Source organism: Diorhabda sublineata, chromosome 4, assembly GCF_026230105.1.
Source record: "Diorhabda sublineata isolate icDioSubl1.1 chromosome 4, icDioSubl1.1, whole genome shotgun sequence".
Lineage (NCBI taxonomy): Eukaryota > Metazoa > Arthropoda > Insecta > Coleoptera > Chrysomelidae > Diorhabda > Diorhabda sublineata.
The window spans coordinates 36,445,692-36,464,303 of NC_079477.1; the positions used below are offsets into that span (position 1 = coordinate 36,445,692).

Below are 18,612 nucleotides of genomic sequence, written 5' to 3' on the forward strand. Positions count from 1 at the left end.
TACTGTCGATTTTTTTCGTAATTTTTCCGAAACTATCGATTATTTGGTTTCTAGTCTAAAAATTTCCGAATTTTTCATGAAATTTCGCGATTTTTTCGAAACTATCGATTTTTTTGCTTTCTTGTCTAAAATTTCCATGAAATTTCGCGATTTTTTCAAGAATTTCTCCGAAACTGTCGATTTTTTCCGAAATTTTTCCGAAACTATCGATTATTTGGTTTCTAGTCTAAAAATTTCCGAATTTTTCATGAAATTTCGCGATTTTTTCGAAACTATCGATTTTTTGCTTTCTTGTCTAAAATTTCCATGAAATTTCGCGATTTTTTCAAGAATTTCTCCGAAACTGTCGATTTTTTCCGAAATTTTTCCGAAACTATCGATTATTTGGTTTCTAGTCTAAAAATTTCCGAATTTTTCATGAAATTTCGTGATTTTTTCCGTAATTTCTCCGAAACTGTCGATTTTTTTCGTAATTTTTCCGAAACTATCGATTTTTTGGTTACTCGTCTAAAAATTTCCGAATTTTCCATGAAATTTCGCGATTTTTTTCGTAATTTTTCCGAAACTATCGATTATTTGGTTTCTAGTCTAAAAATTTCCGAATTTTTCATGAAATTTCGCGATTTTTTCGAAACTATCGATTTTTTGCTTTCTTGTCTAAAATTTCCATGAAATTTCGCGATTTTTTCAAGAATTTCTCCGAAACTGTCGATTTTTTCCGAAATTTTTCCGAAACTATCGATTTTTTGGTTTCTAGTCTAAAAATTTCCGAATTTTTCATGAAATTTCGCGATTTTTTCCGTAATTTCTCCGAAACTATCTATTTTTTTCGTAATTTTTCCGAAACTATCGATTTTTTGGTTTCTAGTCTAAAAATTTCCGAATTTTTCATGAAATTTCGCGATTTTTTCCGTAATTTCTCCGAAACTATCTATTTTTTTCGTAATTTTTTCGAAACTATCGATTTTTTGCTTTCTTGTCTAAAATTTCCATGAAATTTCGCGATTTTTTCAAGAATTTCTCCGAAACTGTCGATTTTTTCCGAAATTTTTCCGAAACTATCGATTTTTTTGGTTTCTAGTCTAAAAATTTCCGAATTTTTCATGAAATTTCGCGATTTTTTTTCCTTAATTTCTCCGAAACTATCTATTTTTTTCGTAATTTTTCCGAAACTATCGATTATTTGGTTTCTAGTCTAAAAATTTCCGAATTTTTCATGAAATTTCGCGATTTTTTCGAAACTATCGATTTTTTGCTTTCTTGTCTAAAATTTCCATGAAATTTCGCGATTTTTTCAAGAATTTCTCCGAAACTGTCGATTTTTTCCGAAATTTTTCCGAAACTATCGATTTTTTGGTTTCTAGTCTAAAAATTTCCGAAATTTTTCATGAAATTTCGTGATTTTTTCCGTAATTTCTCCGAAACTGTCGATTTTTTTTCGTAATTTTTCCGAAACTATCGATTATTTGGTTTCTAGTCTAAAAATTTCCGAATTTTTCATGAAATTTCGCGATTTTTTCGAAACTATCGATTTTTTTGCTTTCTTGTCTAAAATTTCCATGAAATTTCGCGATTTTTTCAAGAATTTCTCCGAAACTGTCGATTTTTTCCGAAATTTTTCCGAAACTATCGATTTTTTTGGTTTCTAGTCTAAAAATTTCCGAAATTTTTCATGAAATTTCGCGATTTTTTTCCGTAATTTCTCCGAAACTATCTATTTTTTTCGTAATTTTTCCGAAACTATCGATTTTTTGGTTTCTAGTCTAAAAATTTCCGAATTTTTCATGAAATTTCGCGATTTTTTTCCGTAATTTCTCCGAAACTATCTATTTTTTTCGTAATTTTTTCGAAACTATCGATTTTTTGCTTTCTTGTCTAAAATTTCCATGAAATTTCGCGATTTTTTCAAGAATTTCTCCGAAACTGTCGATTTTTTCCGAAATTTTTCCGAAACTATCGATTTTTTGGTTTCTAGTCTAAAAATTTCCGAATTTTTCATGAAATTTCGCGATTTTTTCCGTAATTTCTCCGAAACTATCTATTTTTTTCGTAATTTTTCCGAAACTATCGATTATTTGGTTTCTAGTCTAAAAATTTCCGAATTTTTCATGAAATTTCGCGATTTTTTCGAAACTATCGATTTTTTGCTTTCTTGTCTAAAATTTCCATGAAATTTCGCGATTTTTTCAAGAATTTCTCCGAAACTGTCGATTTTTTCCGAAATTTTTCCGAAACTATCGATTTTTTTGGTTTCTAGTCTAAAAATTTCCGAATTTTTCATGAAATTTCGTGATTTTTTCCGTAATTTCTCCGAAACTGTCGATTTTTTTCGTAATTTTTCCGAAACTATCGATTTTTTGGTTTCTAGTCTAAAAATTTCCGAATTTTTCATGAAATTTCGCGATTTTTTTCCGTAATTTCTCCGAAACTATCTATTTTTTTCGTAATTTTTTCGAAACTATCGATTTTTTGCTTTCTTGTCTAAAATTTCCATGAAATTTCGCGATTTTTTCAAGAATTTCTCCGAAACTGTCGATTTTTTCCGAAATTTTTCCGAAACTATCGATTTTTTGGTTTCTAGTCTAAAAATTTCCGAATTTTTCATGAAATTTCGTGATTTTTTCCGTAATTTCTCCGAAACTGTCGATTTTTTTCGTAATTTTTCCGAAACTATCGATTTTTTGGTTTCTAGTCTAAAAATTTCCGAATTTTTCATGAAATTTCGCGATTTTTTTCCGTAATTTCTCCGAAACTATCTATTTTTTTCGTAATTTTTTCGAAACTATCGATTTTTTTGCTTTCTTGTCTAAAATTTCCATGAAATTTCGCGATTTTTTCAAGAATTTCTCCGAAACTGTCGATTTTTTTCGTAATTTTTCCGAAACTATCGATTTTTTGGTTACTCGTCTAAAAATTTCCGAATTTTCCATGAAATTTCGCGATTTTTTTCCTTAATTTCTCCGAAACTATCTATTTTTTTCGTAATTTTTCCGAAACTATCGATTTTTTGGTTACTCGTCTAAAAATTTCCGAATTTTCCATGAAATTTCGCGATTTTTTTCGTAATTTTTCCGAAACTATCGATTATTTGGTTTCTAGTCTAAAATTTCCGAATTTTTCATGAATTTCGCGATTTTTTCGAAACTATCGATTTTTTGCTTTCTTGTCTAAAATTTCCATGAAATTTCGCGATTTTTTCAAGAATTTCTCCGAAACTGTCGATTTTTTCCGAAATTTTTCCGAAACTATCGATTTTTTGGTTTCTAGTCTAAAAATTTCCGAATTTTTCATGAAATTTCGCGATTTTTTCCGTAATTTCTCCGAAACTATCTATTTTTTTCGTAATTTTTCCGAAACTATCGATTTTTTGGTTTCTAGTCTAAAAATTTCCGAATTTTTCATGAAATTTCGCGATTTTTTCCGTAATTTCTCCGAAACTATCTATTTTTTTCGTAATTTTTTCGAAACTATCGATTTTTTGCTTTCTTGTCTAAAATTTCCATGAAATTTCGCGATTTTTTCAAGAATTTCTCCGAAACTGTCGATTTTTTCCGAAATTTTTCCGAAACTATCGATTTTTTGGTTTCTAGTCTAAAAATTTCCGAATTTTTCATGAAATTTCGTGATTTTTTCCGTAATTTCTCCGAAACTGTCGATTTTTTTTCGTAATTTTTCCGAAACTATCGATTTTTTTGGTTTCTAGTCTAAAAATTTCCGAATTTTTCATGAAATTTCGCGATTTTTTTCCGTAATTTCTCCGAAACTATCTATTTTTTTCGTAATTTTTCCGAAACTATCGATTTTTTGGTTACTCGTCTAAAAATTTCCGAATTTTCCATGAAATTTCGCGATTTTTTTCCTTAATTTCTCCGAAACTATCTATTTTTTTCGTAATTTTTCCGAAACTATCGATTTTTTTGGTTACTCGTCTAAAAATTTCCGAATTTTCCATGAAATTTCGCGATTTTTTTCGTAATTTTTCCGAAACTATCGATTATTTGGTTTCTAGTCTAAAAATTTCCGAATTTTTCATGAAATTTCGCGATTTTTTCGAAACTATCGATTTTTTGCTTTCTTGTCTAAAATTTCCATGAAATTTCGCGATTTTTTCAAGAATTTCTCCGAAACTGTCGATTTTTTCCGAAATTTTTCCGAAACTATCGATTTTTTGGTTTCTAGTCTAAAAATTTCCGAATTTTTCATGAAATTTCGCGATTTTTTCCGTAATTTCTCCGAAACTATCTATTTTTTTCGTAATTTTTCCGAAACTATCGATTTTTTGGTTTCTAGTCTAAAAATTTCCGAATTTTTCATGAAATTTCGCGATTTTTTCCGTAATTTCTCCGAAACTATCTATTTTTTTCGTAATTTTTTCGAAACTATCGATTTTTTGCTTTCTTGTCTAAAATTTCCATGAAATTTCGCGATTTTTTCAAGAATTTCTCCGAAACTGTCGATTTTTTTCCGAAATTTTTCCGAAACTATCGATTTTTTGGTTTCTAGTCTAAAAATTTCCGAATTTTTCATGAAATTTCGTGATTTTTTTCAAGAATTTCTCCGAAACTGTCGATTTTTTCCGAAATTTTTCCGAAACTATCGATTTTTTGGTTTCTAGTCTAAAAATTTCCGAATTTTTCATGAAATTTCGTGATTTTTTCCGTAATTTCTCCGAAACTGTCGATTTTTTTCGTAATTTTTCCGAAACTATCGATTTTTTGGTTTCTAGTCTAAAAATTTCCGAATTTTTCATGAAATTTCGCGATTTTTTCCGTAATTTCTCCGAAACTATCGATTTTTTGGTTACTCGTCTAAAAATTTCCGAATTTTCCATGAAATTTCGCCATTTTTTCCGTAATTTCTCCGAAACTATCGATTTTTTGGTTTCTAGTCTAAAAATTTCCGAATTTTTCATGAAATTTCGTGATTTTTTCCGTAATTTCTCCGAAACTATCGATTTTTTGGTTACTCGTCTAAAAATTTCCGAATATTCCATGAAATTTCGCGATTTTTTCCGTAATTTCTCCGAAACTATCGATTTTTTGGTTTCTAGTCTAAAAATTTCCGAATTTTTCATGAAATTTCGCGATTTTTTCGAAACTATCGATTTTTTGCTTTCTTGTCTAAAATTTCCATGAAATTTCGCGATTTTTTCAAGAATTTCTCCGAAACTGTCGATTTTTTCCGAAATTTTTCCGAAACTATCGATTTTTTGGTTACTCGTCTAAAAATTTCCGAATATTCCATGAAATTTCGCGATTTTTTTCGTAATTTTTCCGAAACTATCGATTTTTTGGTTTCTAGTCTAAAAATTTCCGAATTTTTCATGAAATTTCGTGATTTTTTCCGTAATTTCTCCGAAACTATCGATTTTTTGGTTACTCGTCTAAAAATTTCCGAATATTCCATGAAATTTCGCGATTTTTTCCGTAATTTCTCCGAAACTATCGATTTTTTGGTTTCTAGTCTAAAAATTTCCGAATTTTTCATGAAATTTCGCGATTTTTTCGAAACTATCGATTTTTTGCTTTCTTGTCTAAAATTTCCATGAAATTTCGCGATTTTTTCAAGAATTTCTCCGAAACTGTCGATTTTTTCCGAAACTATCGATTTTTTGGTGTCTCATCTAGAAACTTCTCGATTATATGCGGACTTTTGCGATATTTTCGAAAAATTTTTTTCAATGATCGATAGTAAAAAAAAATTCAAAAAAATCGCGTAAATTCTCGAAATGTTCCAGAACAGATTTCGCCCGATCGCAGATCAAATTTGATCCGCGTCCAATTATAAAGCTCTATGTATATAAATATGTACAACATCCTATATTTATCTATGGAAAAGTCAGTCGGAAATTTTATTAGTGTTTTCATGTAAAGAAATATTTCCCACCTAGAACTGTCCTTTATTCATCCTATGGAACCGTTAAAACTACGTGGAAATAATCATATTGGAATTATATCACAAATTTAGCGTATCTTTTTTTTATATTTCAAATTAATATAATAGAAGAAGAAAAAAATTAAACGCAACTTTCCGGACCCGGTATCGAATCCGCTATGATGTGATCTCTTCTAGTCGTCGTGAAAGATTGATCCCTGGGCCTGGGGCGGGTCCTACTCAAGGTGTTAGTCGACGAATCGCACGAAGATGGCGACTGAAACAAAAATTTTATTTTTTTTATTTCGATCCGTAATTTTTTCATCAACCTGTATATGATTCTGCGTATTGAAATTGGTTGAAATTAAGATATTCACCTGTTTGTTGGTTGCGTCTGATGTTTTGTAAAAATGCTCCGGTCTCGGTAGAATATTCGGTGTAGTTTCGGTACCTGTTGTTGAAACAAAAAAAGAAGAAGATTAATGGCCGTTCAACGAATTATAATTGTTTAATTCCGATTTTTTAGACGTTCTGTATATTTTGATATCGATTGTTAGCAGTATATCCAGTTTTTGGGACATTCTGTATATACTATAATCGATTCTTAGCAGGACATTTGTCGTTTAATGTCATTTATTTATTGAGGACATTCCGTATATAATTACGAGTATCTTTGATTTCGTTTTCTATTTATTTTTTGAGGACATTCTGTATATATTACTATCGATTATAAGCCCTATATTTGTAATTTAATGTGATTCATTTTCTGAGGACATTCTGTATATACTATAATCGATTCTTAGCAGGATATTTGTCGTTTATTTATTGAGGACATTCTGTATATAATGACGAGTATCTTTGATTTCGTTTTCTATTTATTTTTTGAGGACATTCTGTATATATTACTATCGATTATAAGCCCTATATTTGTTATTTAATGTGATTCATTTTCTGAGGACATTCTGTATATATTATAATCGATTCTTAGCAGGATATTTGTCGTTTAATGTCATTTATTTATTGAGGACATTCAGTATATACTATAATCGGTTCTTAGCAGGATATTTGTCGTTTAATGTCATTTATTTATTGAGGACATTCTGTATATAATGACGAGTATCTTTGATTTCGTTTTCTATTTATTTTTTGAGGACATTCTGTATATATTACTATCGATTATAAGCCTTATATTTGTTATTTAATGTGATTCATTTTCTGAGGACATTCTGTATATACTATAATCGATTCTTAGCGGGATACTTATCGTTTAATGTCATTTATTTATTGAGGACATTCCTTATATAATGACGAGTATCTTTGATTTCGTTTTCTATTTATTTTCTGAGGACATTCTGTTTATATTATAATCGATTCTTAGCAGGATATTTGTCGTTTATTTATTGAGGACATTCTGTATATAATGACGAGTATCTTTGATTTCGTTTTCTATTTATTTTTTGAGGACATTCTGTATATATTACTATCGATTATAAGCCTTATATTTGTTATTTAATGTGATTCATTTTCTGAGGACATTCTGTATATATTATAATCGATTCTTAGCAGGATATTTGTCGTTTAATGTCATTTATTTATTGAGGACATTCTGTATATATTATAACCGATTCTTAGCAGGTTATTTGTCGTTTAATGTCATTTATTTATTGAGGACAATCTGTATATAATGACGAGTATCTTTGATTTCGTTTTCTATTTATTTTTTGAGGACATTCTGTATATATTACTATCGATTATAAGCCGTATATTTGTATATATAAATTTTCTCTTTTATTTCATTCATTTATTCTTGAGGACATTCTGTATATTTTAAAACAGATTATTAGCAGCAAATTGGTTGATTTAAACATTTTTCAGGCCATTCTGTATAAATTATTGTCGAATAATAGTAGTATAGTTGCCATTTTATTTGATTTTTTGGGACATTCTGTATAATTGTCGACTATCGCTGGCATTTTTCTTTCATTTTATTTTTTAGGACATTCTGTATAAATAATATTCCAATCTCGTAAATAAATTTGTCTTTTTATTCTATTCATTTTTTCAATACATTCTGTATATATTATACATTAATTTTCTTTTGGGACATTCTGTATGTATCGTTTCTTAGTTTTTTTTAAATTTTAATATATATTTTTTGGGACATTCTTTATATATGATTACCCACCCTCAGTAATATATTATTCATTTAATTTTGTTTTGAAGACATTCTGTATATATTGTCAATTATTGATTCTTTTTTTGCCCCTTTATACATGAATTAATATTCTTTCCGGACACTCTGTATGTATTATTGTTGTTAATTAGTACTTTGTCGTATCATTTAATAATAAAAAATTTTCGGACTTCCCGTATATAGTATTGTCGAATATTAGTAGTATATTCGTTCTATTATTAAATTCGTTTTATTGACATTAAGACATTCTATATAATCGTCGACTATCGTTAGTATTTATTCTTTTTTTTGTGACATGCTTTATATAGAATTATCTACCCTCTTCAGTATATTTGTCGTATTTTGTGGACAATCTGTATATATTATTAACATTTTCCTTTTATTTTATTCATTTGAGACATTCTGTACATATAAATGTTGACTATTGATTTACATTGATATTTATTTATTGTTAACATATTTTTTGAGACAATCTGTATGAATAATTATAGATTATTGTATATTTTTTTTGCTTCATTCATTTCTTAATACAATTTTGATACATTCGGTATATATTATAGTCGAAATAATGATGGCTATACCACAATTTCCGGTATCACATCAACTCCATCTATACAAACATTACCGAAATGTTTGGTTTGACATTTTTACCGTTAGTAGCGTCACCTCGGTACCGGAAATGCACTATAATTCCAGATGTCTTTCGTTACCACAACATCGCCATCTATCTTTAATTATTCCAACTATTTAATTGTATAATTTTTTCAGGACGTACTGTATGTATAATAATCGATTATAAATTTTTTTTTTCTATTTGATTTTATAAATTCAACGAGCCGATAAATCTCAACGTTCGTTTTCCCTTTTCCATCAAATAATTATATGAAGGGCAGTTTTGTTTTTGTTGTTTCCATCAATCTTACGTATGTCGCTCCAACATATTCCCTGCTCTTAAAATAATTGGTAATCGAATCCCCCCTTTTTTTCCACGTGTACGTTTTTGTGCCCTTTTTGTCGACGACTTTAAACCCCAATTCACTTAGTAGATTTTATAGAAAACCCCTTCGTACTCGTAACTCGATACCACTTTGAACGATTGCCGCTTTACATAAGAGTCGTACGATTTTGAAGGGTATATATTACGAGGGTAATTCGATAATATATACAGAGTGGACTCCCTTATTATTTTCTTTTCTTCCTTTTCGGTAAATATTAAGTTCGACAGTTTACACAGAGATGGCTACACCGATGTTTCCGGTAACACAATAGCGCCATCAATATCAAAAAATGCAGATGAATTGTGGAGCTATTTTTCTACTTGTAACAGCGGTCTGGCCATCTAAGTGTAAACTGTCGAATTGAATGAATAGTCTGTCTATTCTTATGTAGATGGCGCTATTGCGCTACCGTAAACAGTTGTGGCATCGTCTATCGGTAATATCTCGAATTATTTTAGTTCTGCTCGGCTCCCACGGGTGGCGTTAGCGTTATTTTCGGTAGTACGGCGACGCTATCGACCTTAAAATGGAACAACTTTGGTTTGGTTCGCCGGTTAGCAGATAGAAGGTTACAACGTTGTTTCCGACCATGCCAATTTAATTGTTGTTCCATTTTAACGTCGATAGCGTCGTCGTACTACAGGAAATAACGCCAACGTCGCCTTCAGAACTAGTCAATTGGATATTTTACCGGAGTTGCTGTTTCCGGTTGGACGGTACCGTCATGTATGTCAAAATGGATGAACTTCAAAGTTCGATCATTTTCAGGCGCTACTTGCGGCAGCCGTCGATCTAATTCGAGGTTTTATTACAAGTGGCTGCCGCGTCCGATTTTCCCAGAATATCTAGCGCTACCTATATGAAAATAGTTGAACTACTTATTTCAAGGTTTCTTCGATAAGTGGCGCTACTATCGTTCGATGAAATAGTTGCGCAACATATATGCAAATACGTTAAACTATTTAGTTTCTTGTTTTTCAGATAGAGGACGCCACGTTGACTATTCTCAGGTACACTAGCGAGATCTGTATCCTTATCGACGAACTATCTCTAGTTCGTGATTTTAGCAGTAGAGGGCGTTACCCCTATTTATTCGACATTTAGAGGATCTAGATGATTACGAAGATGAGAAAAAAATATGAAAAAACTACAAATTAACGAAAATAATTTTATTGTATGCAAAATTATACACAACAAATAAATATAAATAAATACATAAAATAATAGAAACTATGATTTTTATAAACATAAATTTTTGTTGTTTTTTTTGTCATGCGTTTTTCCCTTCCATTCCCCGAACAGCCGATATTTTTTCCACGCGTCATCGTAGTAATAGCTAATTACGGTATACCCTGTATACGGTAGACGGAAATATCGGCCGCACGGGTTTAACAAGACTCTGAAGAGAAACGAAGCGAAACGAGAGAGAAAAAAATTCTAATACAAAAAATACATGCTTTCATAATTTTTTTTTTATAAACATTATTTTCAATCAAAACGTCATTTTCGATGAAAATGCCATTAATAAAAAAATTCGTCCATTTTATTAGCCGGATTCCATACCGAGTTACTATTTAGCGGACGTAAACATAGCAAAAATGACATTTTCCCGAAAGAAATTTTCCATTAAACACTAAATTTACTATCCACTTTATTAACCGGATTTATTACCGAGTGAATTTGAAATATTTTTACGGAAATGTTTAACGGAAAATTTTCTAAAAAACAAAATCAATTTATGCGAAATTTTACAAAAATATAAATTTTCATGCCGATAAAATTGGTAATCGTTTGAAAGGAACATTCACATCTGCGAAAATTTGTTCGAAAACAAATTAATGAGAATGAGGGAAATATTCAAAATTTTCCGAATAAAATGGTAACTGTCAAATTATATTGAAAACAGTTTCAATTTCCAACAAAGTGGCTCAAAACAAAATTTATTTTTTTTTTGTCCAAAAAGCGTCCAGTAAAAATTCCTAATATGAAAAAGTTTCTAGAAAGGACTTTTCGCAAGGAAAATAATCCCAGAAAAGTTTCTGTCTATGCCACAGTGTCTAAAAGTTACAATTATCAAAATTTGTCTAAAAACAATTCCCGATAGTCTGACAAGCTTATAATTGTCAAAAAAGTGTCCGATAAAGAAATTATGCGATAAAAAGTATTTAGAATTTCGAGAAATAAAAAAGAACAAAAAATGATACGGAAAACGTTTACCATTTTCATTTCCTTTATCTCTAAATTTAAATAATTTATATAAAACAAACCTACGAACTAACTAAGCTACACGTCATCGAAACGCCGAAACGTCGAGAATTTCGGCCGACTACTACAATGACACAGACATTCGCACTCACCTCTCGGCGTATTCAAAATATCCGGCTGCCGTACCGCATCCGGCGAAGCCCCGCAATCCGAAGCCGGCTTCAAAGTATACGCCACCACGTATCGATTATCCCCCGTATTTATCTCCAACATCGAACCCCGGCGAGACTTGGAACTCGTTTTCGAAGCAGCATCTGCTAAAAAAAAAAAAAAAACGAAACAAAACGACAAAAATCACTACCGGTTTCCTCGATGATCGACGCGCCCCATCAGCGCAACATCACTCACCGATGTTTATATGACGTGAGCAACCGTCGCATTCTCGTTTCCGCCTCACCGCCACCACGACGACCACCAATACCGCCAAACCCAAAGTGAGAAGACAACCGGTCAACAAACCCGCCAACGGTACCAAACTAACGCCGCCGCTTCCGTCTAGAAGAAAAAATCCGCTATTTTAAACGAGTCGTTTTCTATATTTTTTTCTACTTACCCGTGCGTTTTTCGGCGTCGTTCAACAATATGTCGTCCATTACGATTTTCTCGCTTTTTCCTTTGGAATTTTCCGCGTAAACGACGATCCTCAACGACGGCGGGGACGGCAACAACTCCCCGATATCCAATCGAAACGTCGGCGATTCCGTATCGAACGTCGTTCGATTCAATCGCAATCGCATAGAACGAGCGTCGTAAGCTTCGAGAACGAAACGTTGCGGCAAACCGCCGTCGTAACCGGCTCGACATTCCACCTCCACCACGCTATCCGTAGATTGATTATTCGCCGAACGAACGGTGCAATTCGTCAAAGGATTCGGCTTCGAAGCCGGTACCACCTAAAAAAAAGAAAAAAAAAAAAAGAAAAAAAACATTTCGCGCTGATCGGGCGCGAAAGCTCCGAAACCGGTACCGACACACTTACCTGGAATATGCACGGTTCTAATTGTCGACCGATTTTGTTGGAACCTTGACACGTCAAAGTACCGTAATCTCTTTGAGACGACGTGGTGTACATTAATTCGCTGACGTTGCCGCTCGAGGTGGCGAATCTGGCGGGGGAGACGTCGAAACTTTCGCCGCTGTTGTTGAATTGCCAGACGAAAGTGACGTCGGAGGGATCGGCGGATACTTGACATCTCACCGTGATTATTTCGTCGAGGGATGCTCCGATCACCGTTACGTCCGTATCTCGACTGCATACGGGGGCGTCTGGAAGTTATTCAGAGAAATTACCCTCGTATAAACGAGATTAACGTATTTAAACGGTTCTAGGTTAGAGTTGGGGAATTTTTATTGTCGTTAATTCGCGAAATACGTCGAGTTTAAAAGACCAAGAAGATTGTGGTCATTACCATTTTTTAACAGGAACGTAAATTCGCCAAATATTTAAAGTGCAGTGGATTCTACACGCTTAGACGGTAGAGAAGATTGTGGTTAACATTTTTCGACAGAAAATCACATTTAGAAATTTTCGTTCGGATATTTATATATAGGGTGATATTTTTTTAAAGTGCTTTTCTTCTAAATGTGGAAATGTGGAAATTACGTTATTGGGAAGCGCCGTGTTGTTGGCGCGCGGAAAGAAAAATAATATTCCGCGTTTTTTTAACGAGAAAATGAAATTTTCGTAATGGATTTTCCGGAAGTGGAGAAATGCTGTTAGTTCGGTACGAGGTGTACGAGATACGATACGGAAATAGTCGAATAGGGGAAAGTGGTGGAGATTTATAAGAATTTTGAGGAATACGATGTTGGGGAGAGAATAAAAAAAAAAAACTCACATCTCACTCTCAAATTAACGATTTCGCTGATAGTTTCCCCTCTAACGTTAGCCGCCAGACACGTGTACGATCCACTCTGGTACCTCGTCACTTTCTGAAGTACCAAACTGTGGGTGCTGATTATCACCCCCGAAGACATGTTTTGATTCACGGGAAGACCCTGTAAGAAAAAAAACTTTTGTCTGATCTGAATGTCGCGACACACCCCGGTATACGAATTTCTCGCGTTTAAATAACATCTAGACGACGAAACACTTTCATTTCAAGTTTTTATCGAGTATCCCTCGTATAAAATTCCGATTTATTTTCCGGGAAGGTTGAAAACTCGGATAACAATCGTCGTGTTGGAGGAAGTTTGTCCACTTGGAGATTTTTATGATGGAATGACCATAATTGTCGCGGTGGAGTCGAATGAAAATTAAATATGTGGAAATTCGGTTCGGGGTCGGTTTTCTTATTTGAATTGAGTGATTTTGGAAAAGGGGTTTTGGAGGAGACAGAGTCGCGTCAATCGAAGTTTGGAAAAATAGTCGGCGGGGCGGGGCGGGGAGTTTGTCGAAAAAAACGACAGATATTTTTAAATTTTGGTTGATACGGGTCGATATCAAACGAAATTTTTAGAACAACATCACAAATTTTTAAAATTTTACGAGAACGATCCGCATTCATTAAAAAACGACAGAAGTTTTTCAAAGTTTGGCGAATATGCATCGAATTTATTAAATTTGGCGAGAACGCACTCGGAATTTACCAAAAATCGACAGAAATTTTGAAAATTTGGCGGATATCGAACGAAATTTATGAAACAGTTTAACAAATTTTTAAAATTTGGCGAAAATGTACGCGAATTTTCAAAATTTTGACGTGTATGAACCGAACGAAACGAAATTTTTGTTACAGTCTCTCAAATGTTTAAAATTTGGCGAGAACGCACTCGGAATTTACCAAAAATCGACAGAAATTTTGAAAATTTGGCGGATGTCAGACGGATATCGAACGAAATTTATGAAACAGTTTAACAAATTTTTAAAATTTGGCGAAAATGTACGCGAATTTTCAAAATTTTGACGTGTATGAACCGAACGAAACGAAATTTTTGTTACAGTCTCTCAAATGTTTAAAATTTGGCGAGAACGCACTCGGAATTTACCAAAAATCGACAGAAATTTTGAAAATTTGGCGGATATCGAACGAAATTTATGAAACGGGTTAACAAATTTTTAAAATTTGGCGAAAATGTACGCGAATTTTCAAAATTTTGACGTGTATGAACCGAACGAAACGAAATTTTTGTTACAGTCTCTCAAATGTTTAAAATTTGGCGAGAACGCACTCGGAATTTACCAAAAATCGACAGAAATTTTGAAAATTTGGCGGATGTCGGACGGATATCGAACGAAATTCATGAAACGGGTTAACAAATTTTTAAAATTTGGCGAAAATGTACGCGAATTTTCAAAATTTTGACGTGTATTAACCGAACGAAACGAAATTTTTGTTACAGTCTCTCAAATGTTTAAAATTTGGCGAGAACGCACTCGGAATTTACCAAAAATCGACAGAAATTTTGAAAATTTGGCGGATGTCGGACGGATATCGAACGAAATTTATGAAACGGGTTAACAAATTTTTAAAATTTGGCGAAAATGTACGCGAATTTTCAAAATTTTGACGTGTATGAACCGAACGAAACGAAATTTTTGTTACAGTCTCTCAAATGTTTAAAATTTGGCGAGAACGCACTCGGAATTTACCAAAAATCGACAGAAATTTTAAAAATTTGGCGGATGTCGGACGGATATCGAACGAAATTCATGAAACGGGTTAACAAATTTTTAAAATTTGGCGAAAATGTACGCGAATTTTCAAAATTTTGACGTGTAAAATTTTTGTTAGTCTCTCAAATGTTTAAAATTTGGCGAGAACGCACTCGGAATTTACCAAAAATCGACAGAAATTTTGAAAATTTGGCGGATGTCGGACGGATATCGAACGAAATTTATGAAACGGGTTAACAAATTTTTAAAATTTGGCGAAAATGTACGCGAATTTTCAAAATTTTGACGTGTATGAACCGAACGAAACGAAATTTTTGTTACAGTCTCTCAAATGTTTAAAATTTGGCGAGAACGCACTCGGAATTTACCAAAAATCGACAGAAATTTTAAAAATTTGGCGGATGTCGGACGGATATCGAACGAAATTCATGAAACGGGTTAACAAATTTTTAAAATTTGGCGAAAATGTACGCGAATTTTCAAAATTTTGACGTGTATGAACCGAACGAAACGAAATTTTTGTTACAGTCTCTCAAATGTTTAAAATTTGGCGAGAACGCACTCGGAATTTACCAAAAATCGACAGAAATTTTGAAAATTTGGCGGATGTCGGACGGATATCGAACGAAATTTATGAAACGGGTTAACAAATTTTTAAAATTTGGCGAAAATGTACGCGAATTTTCAAAATTTTGACGTGTATGAACCGAACGAAACAAAATTTTTGTTACAGTCTCTCAAATGTTTAAAATTTGGCGAGAACGCACTCGGAATTTACCAAAAATCGACAGAAATTTTGAAAATTTGGCGGATGTCGGACGGATATCGAACGAAATTTATGAAACGGGTTAACAAATTTTTAAAATTTGGCGAAAATGTACGCGAATTTTCAAAATTTTGACGTGTATGAACCGAACGAAACGAAATTTTTGTTACAGTCTCTCAAATGTTTAAAATTTGGCGAGAACGCACTCGGAATTTACCAAAAATCGACAGAAATTTTGAAAATTTGGCGGATGTCGGACGGATATCGAACGAAATTTATGAAACAGTTTAACAAATTTTTAAAATTTGGCGAAAATGTACGCGAATTTTCAAAATTTTGTCGAGTATGAACCGAATCAAGCGAATCTATGGGACATTCTTTTTAAACGTTTAAAATTTGGCGAGAACGCACAGAAATTCCAAAAATTTGGCGAAACAAGACTCGCGCCCGCCAAATTATAACGATAATTCAAAATGTTACAAACATTTCCGTCACGTCGGCATCCACCAAATTTCGAATTAATAAAGTGGCAAGAAATTTTAAAATTTGGCGTCGAGGAACAAACTCGCATCCGCCAAAAAACGAGCGAAATTCGTCTCGAATATAAAAAAAAAAAATATACACAGAAACGTCGCTTCGAGATTAAATCGATCATAAAACGATTAGCGTCCCGAAGAAGAGCTTCGAGCACGTCCAAAAGTGTGAAAGTGTTACGTTAACTCTTCCCTTCGACTTCCACCTTTTCCGAATCAAAGTTCCTCGACGACGAGTTTCCTCAATTTAGAAGCGCGGTTTTACGTATCTATTCGAGGAGGAGGAGATGGAGGTTTCGCCTTTACGTGCGTTATTTACAAAGACAACTCGAAACTTTAATTGAGGTGTTTAAAGTTTCACGCCCGAAGAAATTTTCGTAGGCACGTTAACCGCAACGGAGCGCGTTTAAATCGGAATTAGTGATACCCCCAAGATTTTCGAGGGTATTTATTTGAAAAAAAAATAAAAAATAAAAAAAAATAAAAAATGGCGGTCGGAACGTTGAGGGGGAAAAAGTATCTCCCTCGAGATGCGACTTTCCGCCGTTTAATTCTCTATCTTCTACCGGGGGTCGAAGGTCTTATTGGAAAAAATGATTTTCGAACGAACGAAACAACGTCGAGTTCGGCGTCGGACGTTTATCGTTGTTTGATTAGAATTTAACGGTTTTCCTTTTGTGTGTTTTTCGATTTGTTTCGTTTCGAAAATTTATTGAGCCTATTAGTCGATTAGTCCAAGTTTTTCTTAGGACTTTCAAGTTATCGAAAAGTTTTTTTATTTCTTGAGATTCTCGATATTTTTTTTTATTCTCCGTTAGATTTTCCAGATATTTCAATTTTTCCTACGAATTTTCGACATTTTTTATCTTTTCGGTCGTTTTTTTTTTGGAATCTGTCTCCTTTTGCTGTGGATTTTTGAGATATTTTTTAATTTTTCTGTGGTTGTTTTGAAAGTATTTTTTTTCTGAGAATTTTTACGATTTTTTCGCTTCTCATTTGAGTATTTTTCAGTTTTTCGAGATATTTTCAATTTTTCTTAGGGTTTCACTCTTGTTTCCTTTTAGGTTTTCATCATATTTATCATTTTTTCTTTCTGTTTTCGAGGTTTTTTGTTTTTCATCTAAAAATTTTCAAAATATTTCTTTTGTTTTGGGTTTTAAGGATTTTTGGAAATATGTCTACGTTTTTTGTTGATTTTCGAATTTTTATGCGAGTTTTCGAGATATTTCTTCCTTTTTTTAGGATTTTCGTAATATTTCTTCGTTTCTTTCAAGTTTTCGATATTTTTTTCCTTTCCTTGGATTTTAGAGATATTTCTTCGTTACCTTTGGGTTTTCGAGATATTTCTTCCTTTTTTTTAGGATTTTCGTACTATTTCTTCGTTTCTTTTAGGTTTTTCGAAATATTTCTTCATTTCCTTTGAGTTTTCGAGATATTTCTTCGTTTCTTTTAGATTTTTCGAGACATTTCTCCGTTTCTCTTACATTTTCGAGACATTTCTTTATTTCCTTTGAGTTTTCGAGATATTTTTTCAGTTTCCTTTGGATTTTCAAGATATTTCTTCGCTTCTTTTGGATTTTCCAGATATTTCTTCAGTTTCCTTTAGATTTTCGAGATATATCTTCAGTTTCCTTTGGGGTTTCGAGATATTTCTTCGTTTCTTTTAGGTATTTCGAAATATTTCTTTATTTCCTCTGAGTTTTCGAGATATTTTTTCAGATTCCTTTGGATTTTCAAGATATTTCTTCGCTTCTTTTGGATTTTCGAAATATTTTTAAGATATTTCTTCGCTTCTTTTGGATTTTCGAAATATTTCTTCAGTTTCCTTTGGGTTTTCGAGGTATTTCTTCGTTTCATTTGAGTTTTCGAGATATTTCTTCAGTTTCCTTTGGGTTTTCGAGATATTTCTTCGTTTCTTTTAGGTTTTCGAGGTATATCTTCATTTTCCTTTGGATTTTTGAGATATTTCTTCAGTTTCCTTCAGGTTTTCAAAATATTTTTTCGTGTCCTTTGGGATTTCCAGATATTTCTTCGCTTGTTTTGGATTTTCGAGATATTTCTTCGTTTCTTTTAGGTTTTTTTCCAGATATTTCTTCGTTTCTTTTAGGTTTTTCGAAATATTTCTTTATTTCCTCTGAGTTTTCGAGATATTTTTTCAGTTTCCTTTGGATTTTCAAGATATTTCTTCGCTTCTTTTGGATTTTCGAGATATTTATCGCTTGTTTCGGATTTTCGAGATATTTCTTCGTTTCTTTTAGGTTTTTTCCAGATATTTCTTCGCTTCTTTTGGATTTTTGAGATATTTCTTCAGTTTCCTTCAGGTTTTCAAAATATTTCTTCATTTCTTTTAGGTTTTTCGAGATATT

At 32.5% G+C, this 18,612-nt stretch overlaps 2 protein-coding genes across 4 annotated transcripts in view; one reads left to right on the top strand and one right to left on the bottom strand.

Annotated features, from left to right (window-relative positions):
• LOC130443186 (GDP-fucose protein O-fucosyltransferase 2) overlaps positions 1-10,318 on the top strand; it is a 14,194-nt gene extending 3,876 nt beyond the window's left edge. For both annotated transcript variants that reach the window (XM_056777697.1, XM_056777698.1), the window contains exon 7: positions 10,048-10,318. The gene's annotated coding sequence lies outside the window, so the exon portion shown is untranslated. The remainder of the gene's footprint in view (positions 1-10,047) is intronic.
• The window catches only part of LOC130443185 (synaptogenesis protein syg-2-like), a 234,091-nt gene continuing 225,769 nt past the window's right edge, over positions 10,291-18,612 (bottom strand). The window contains exons 9-13 of one of the 2 annotated variants that reach the window (XM_056777696.1): positions 13,170-13,329; positions 12,311-12,597; positions 11,885-12,224; positions 11,680-11,826; positions 10,291-11,588 (exon numbers count right to left, since the gene is read on the bottom strand). In XM_056777696.1, coding sequence (XP_056633674.1) covers positions 11,350-11,588; positions 11,680-11,826; positions 11,885-12,224; positions 12,311-12,597; positions 13,170-13,329 — 1,173 coding nt within the window. In that variant the 3' untranslated portion in view covers positions 10,291-11,349. The remainder of the gene's footprint in view (positions 11,589-11,679; positions 11,827-11,884; positions 12,225-12,310; positions 12,598-13,169; positions 13,330-18,612) is intronic. The other variant, XM_056777695.1, reaches the window with a different exon arrangement.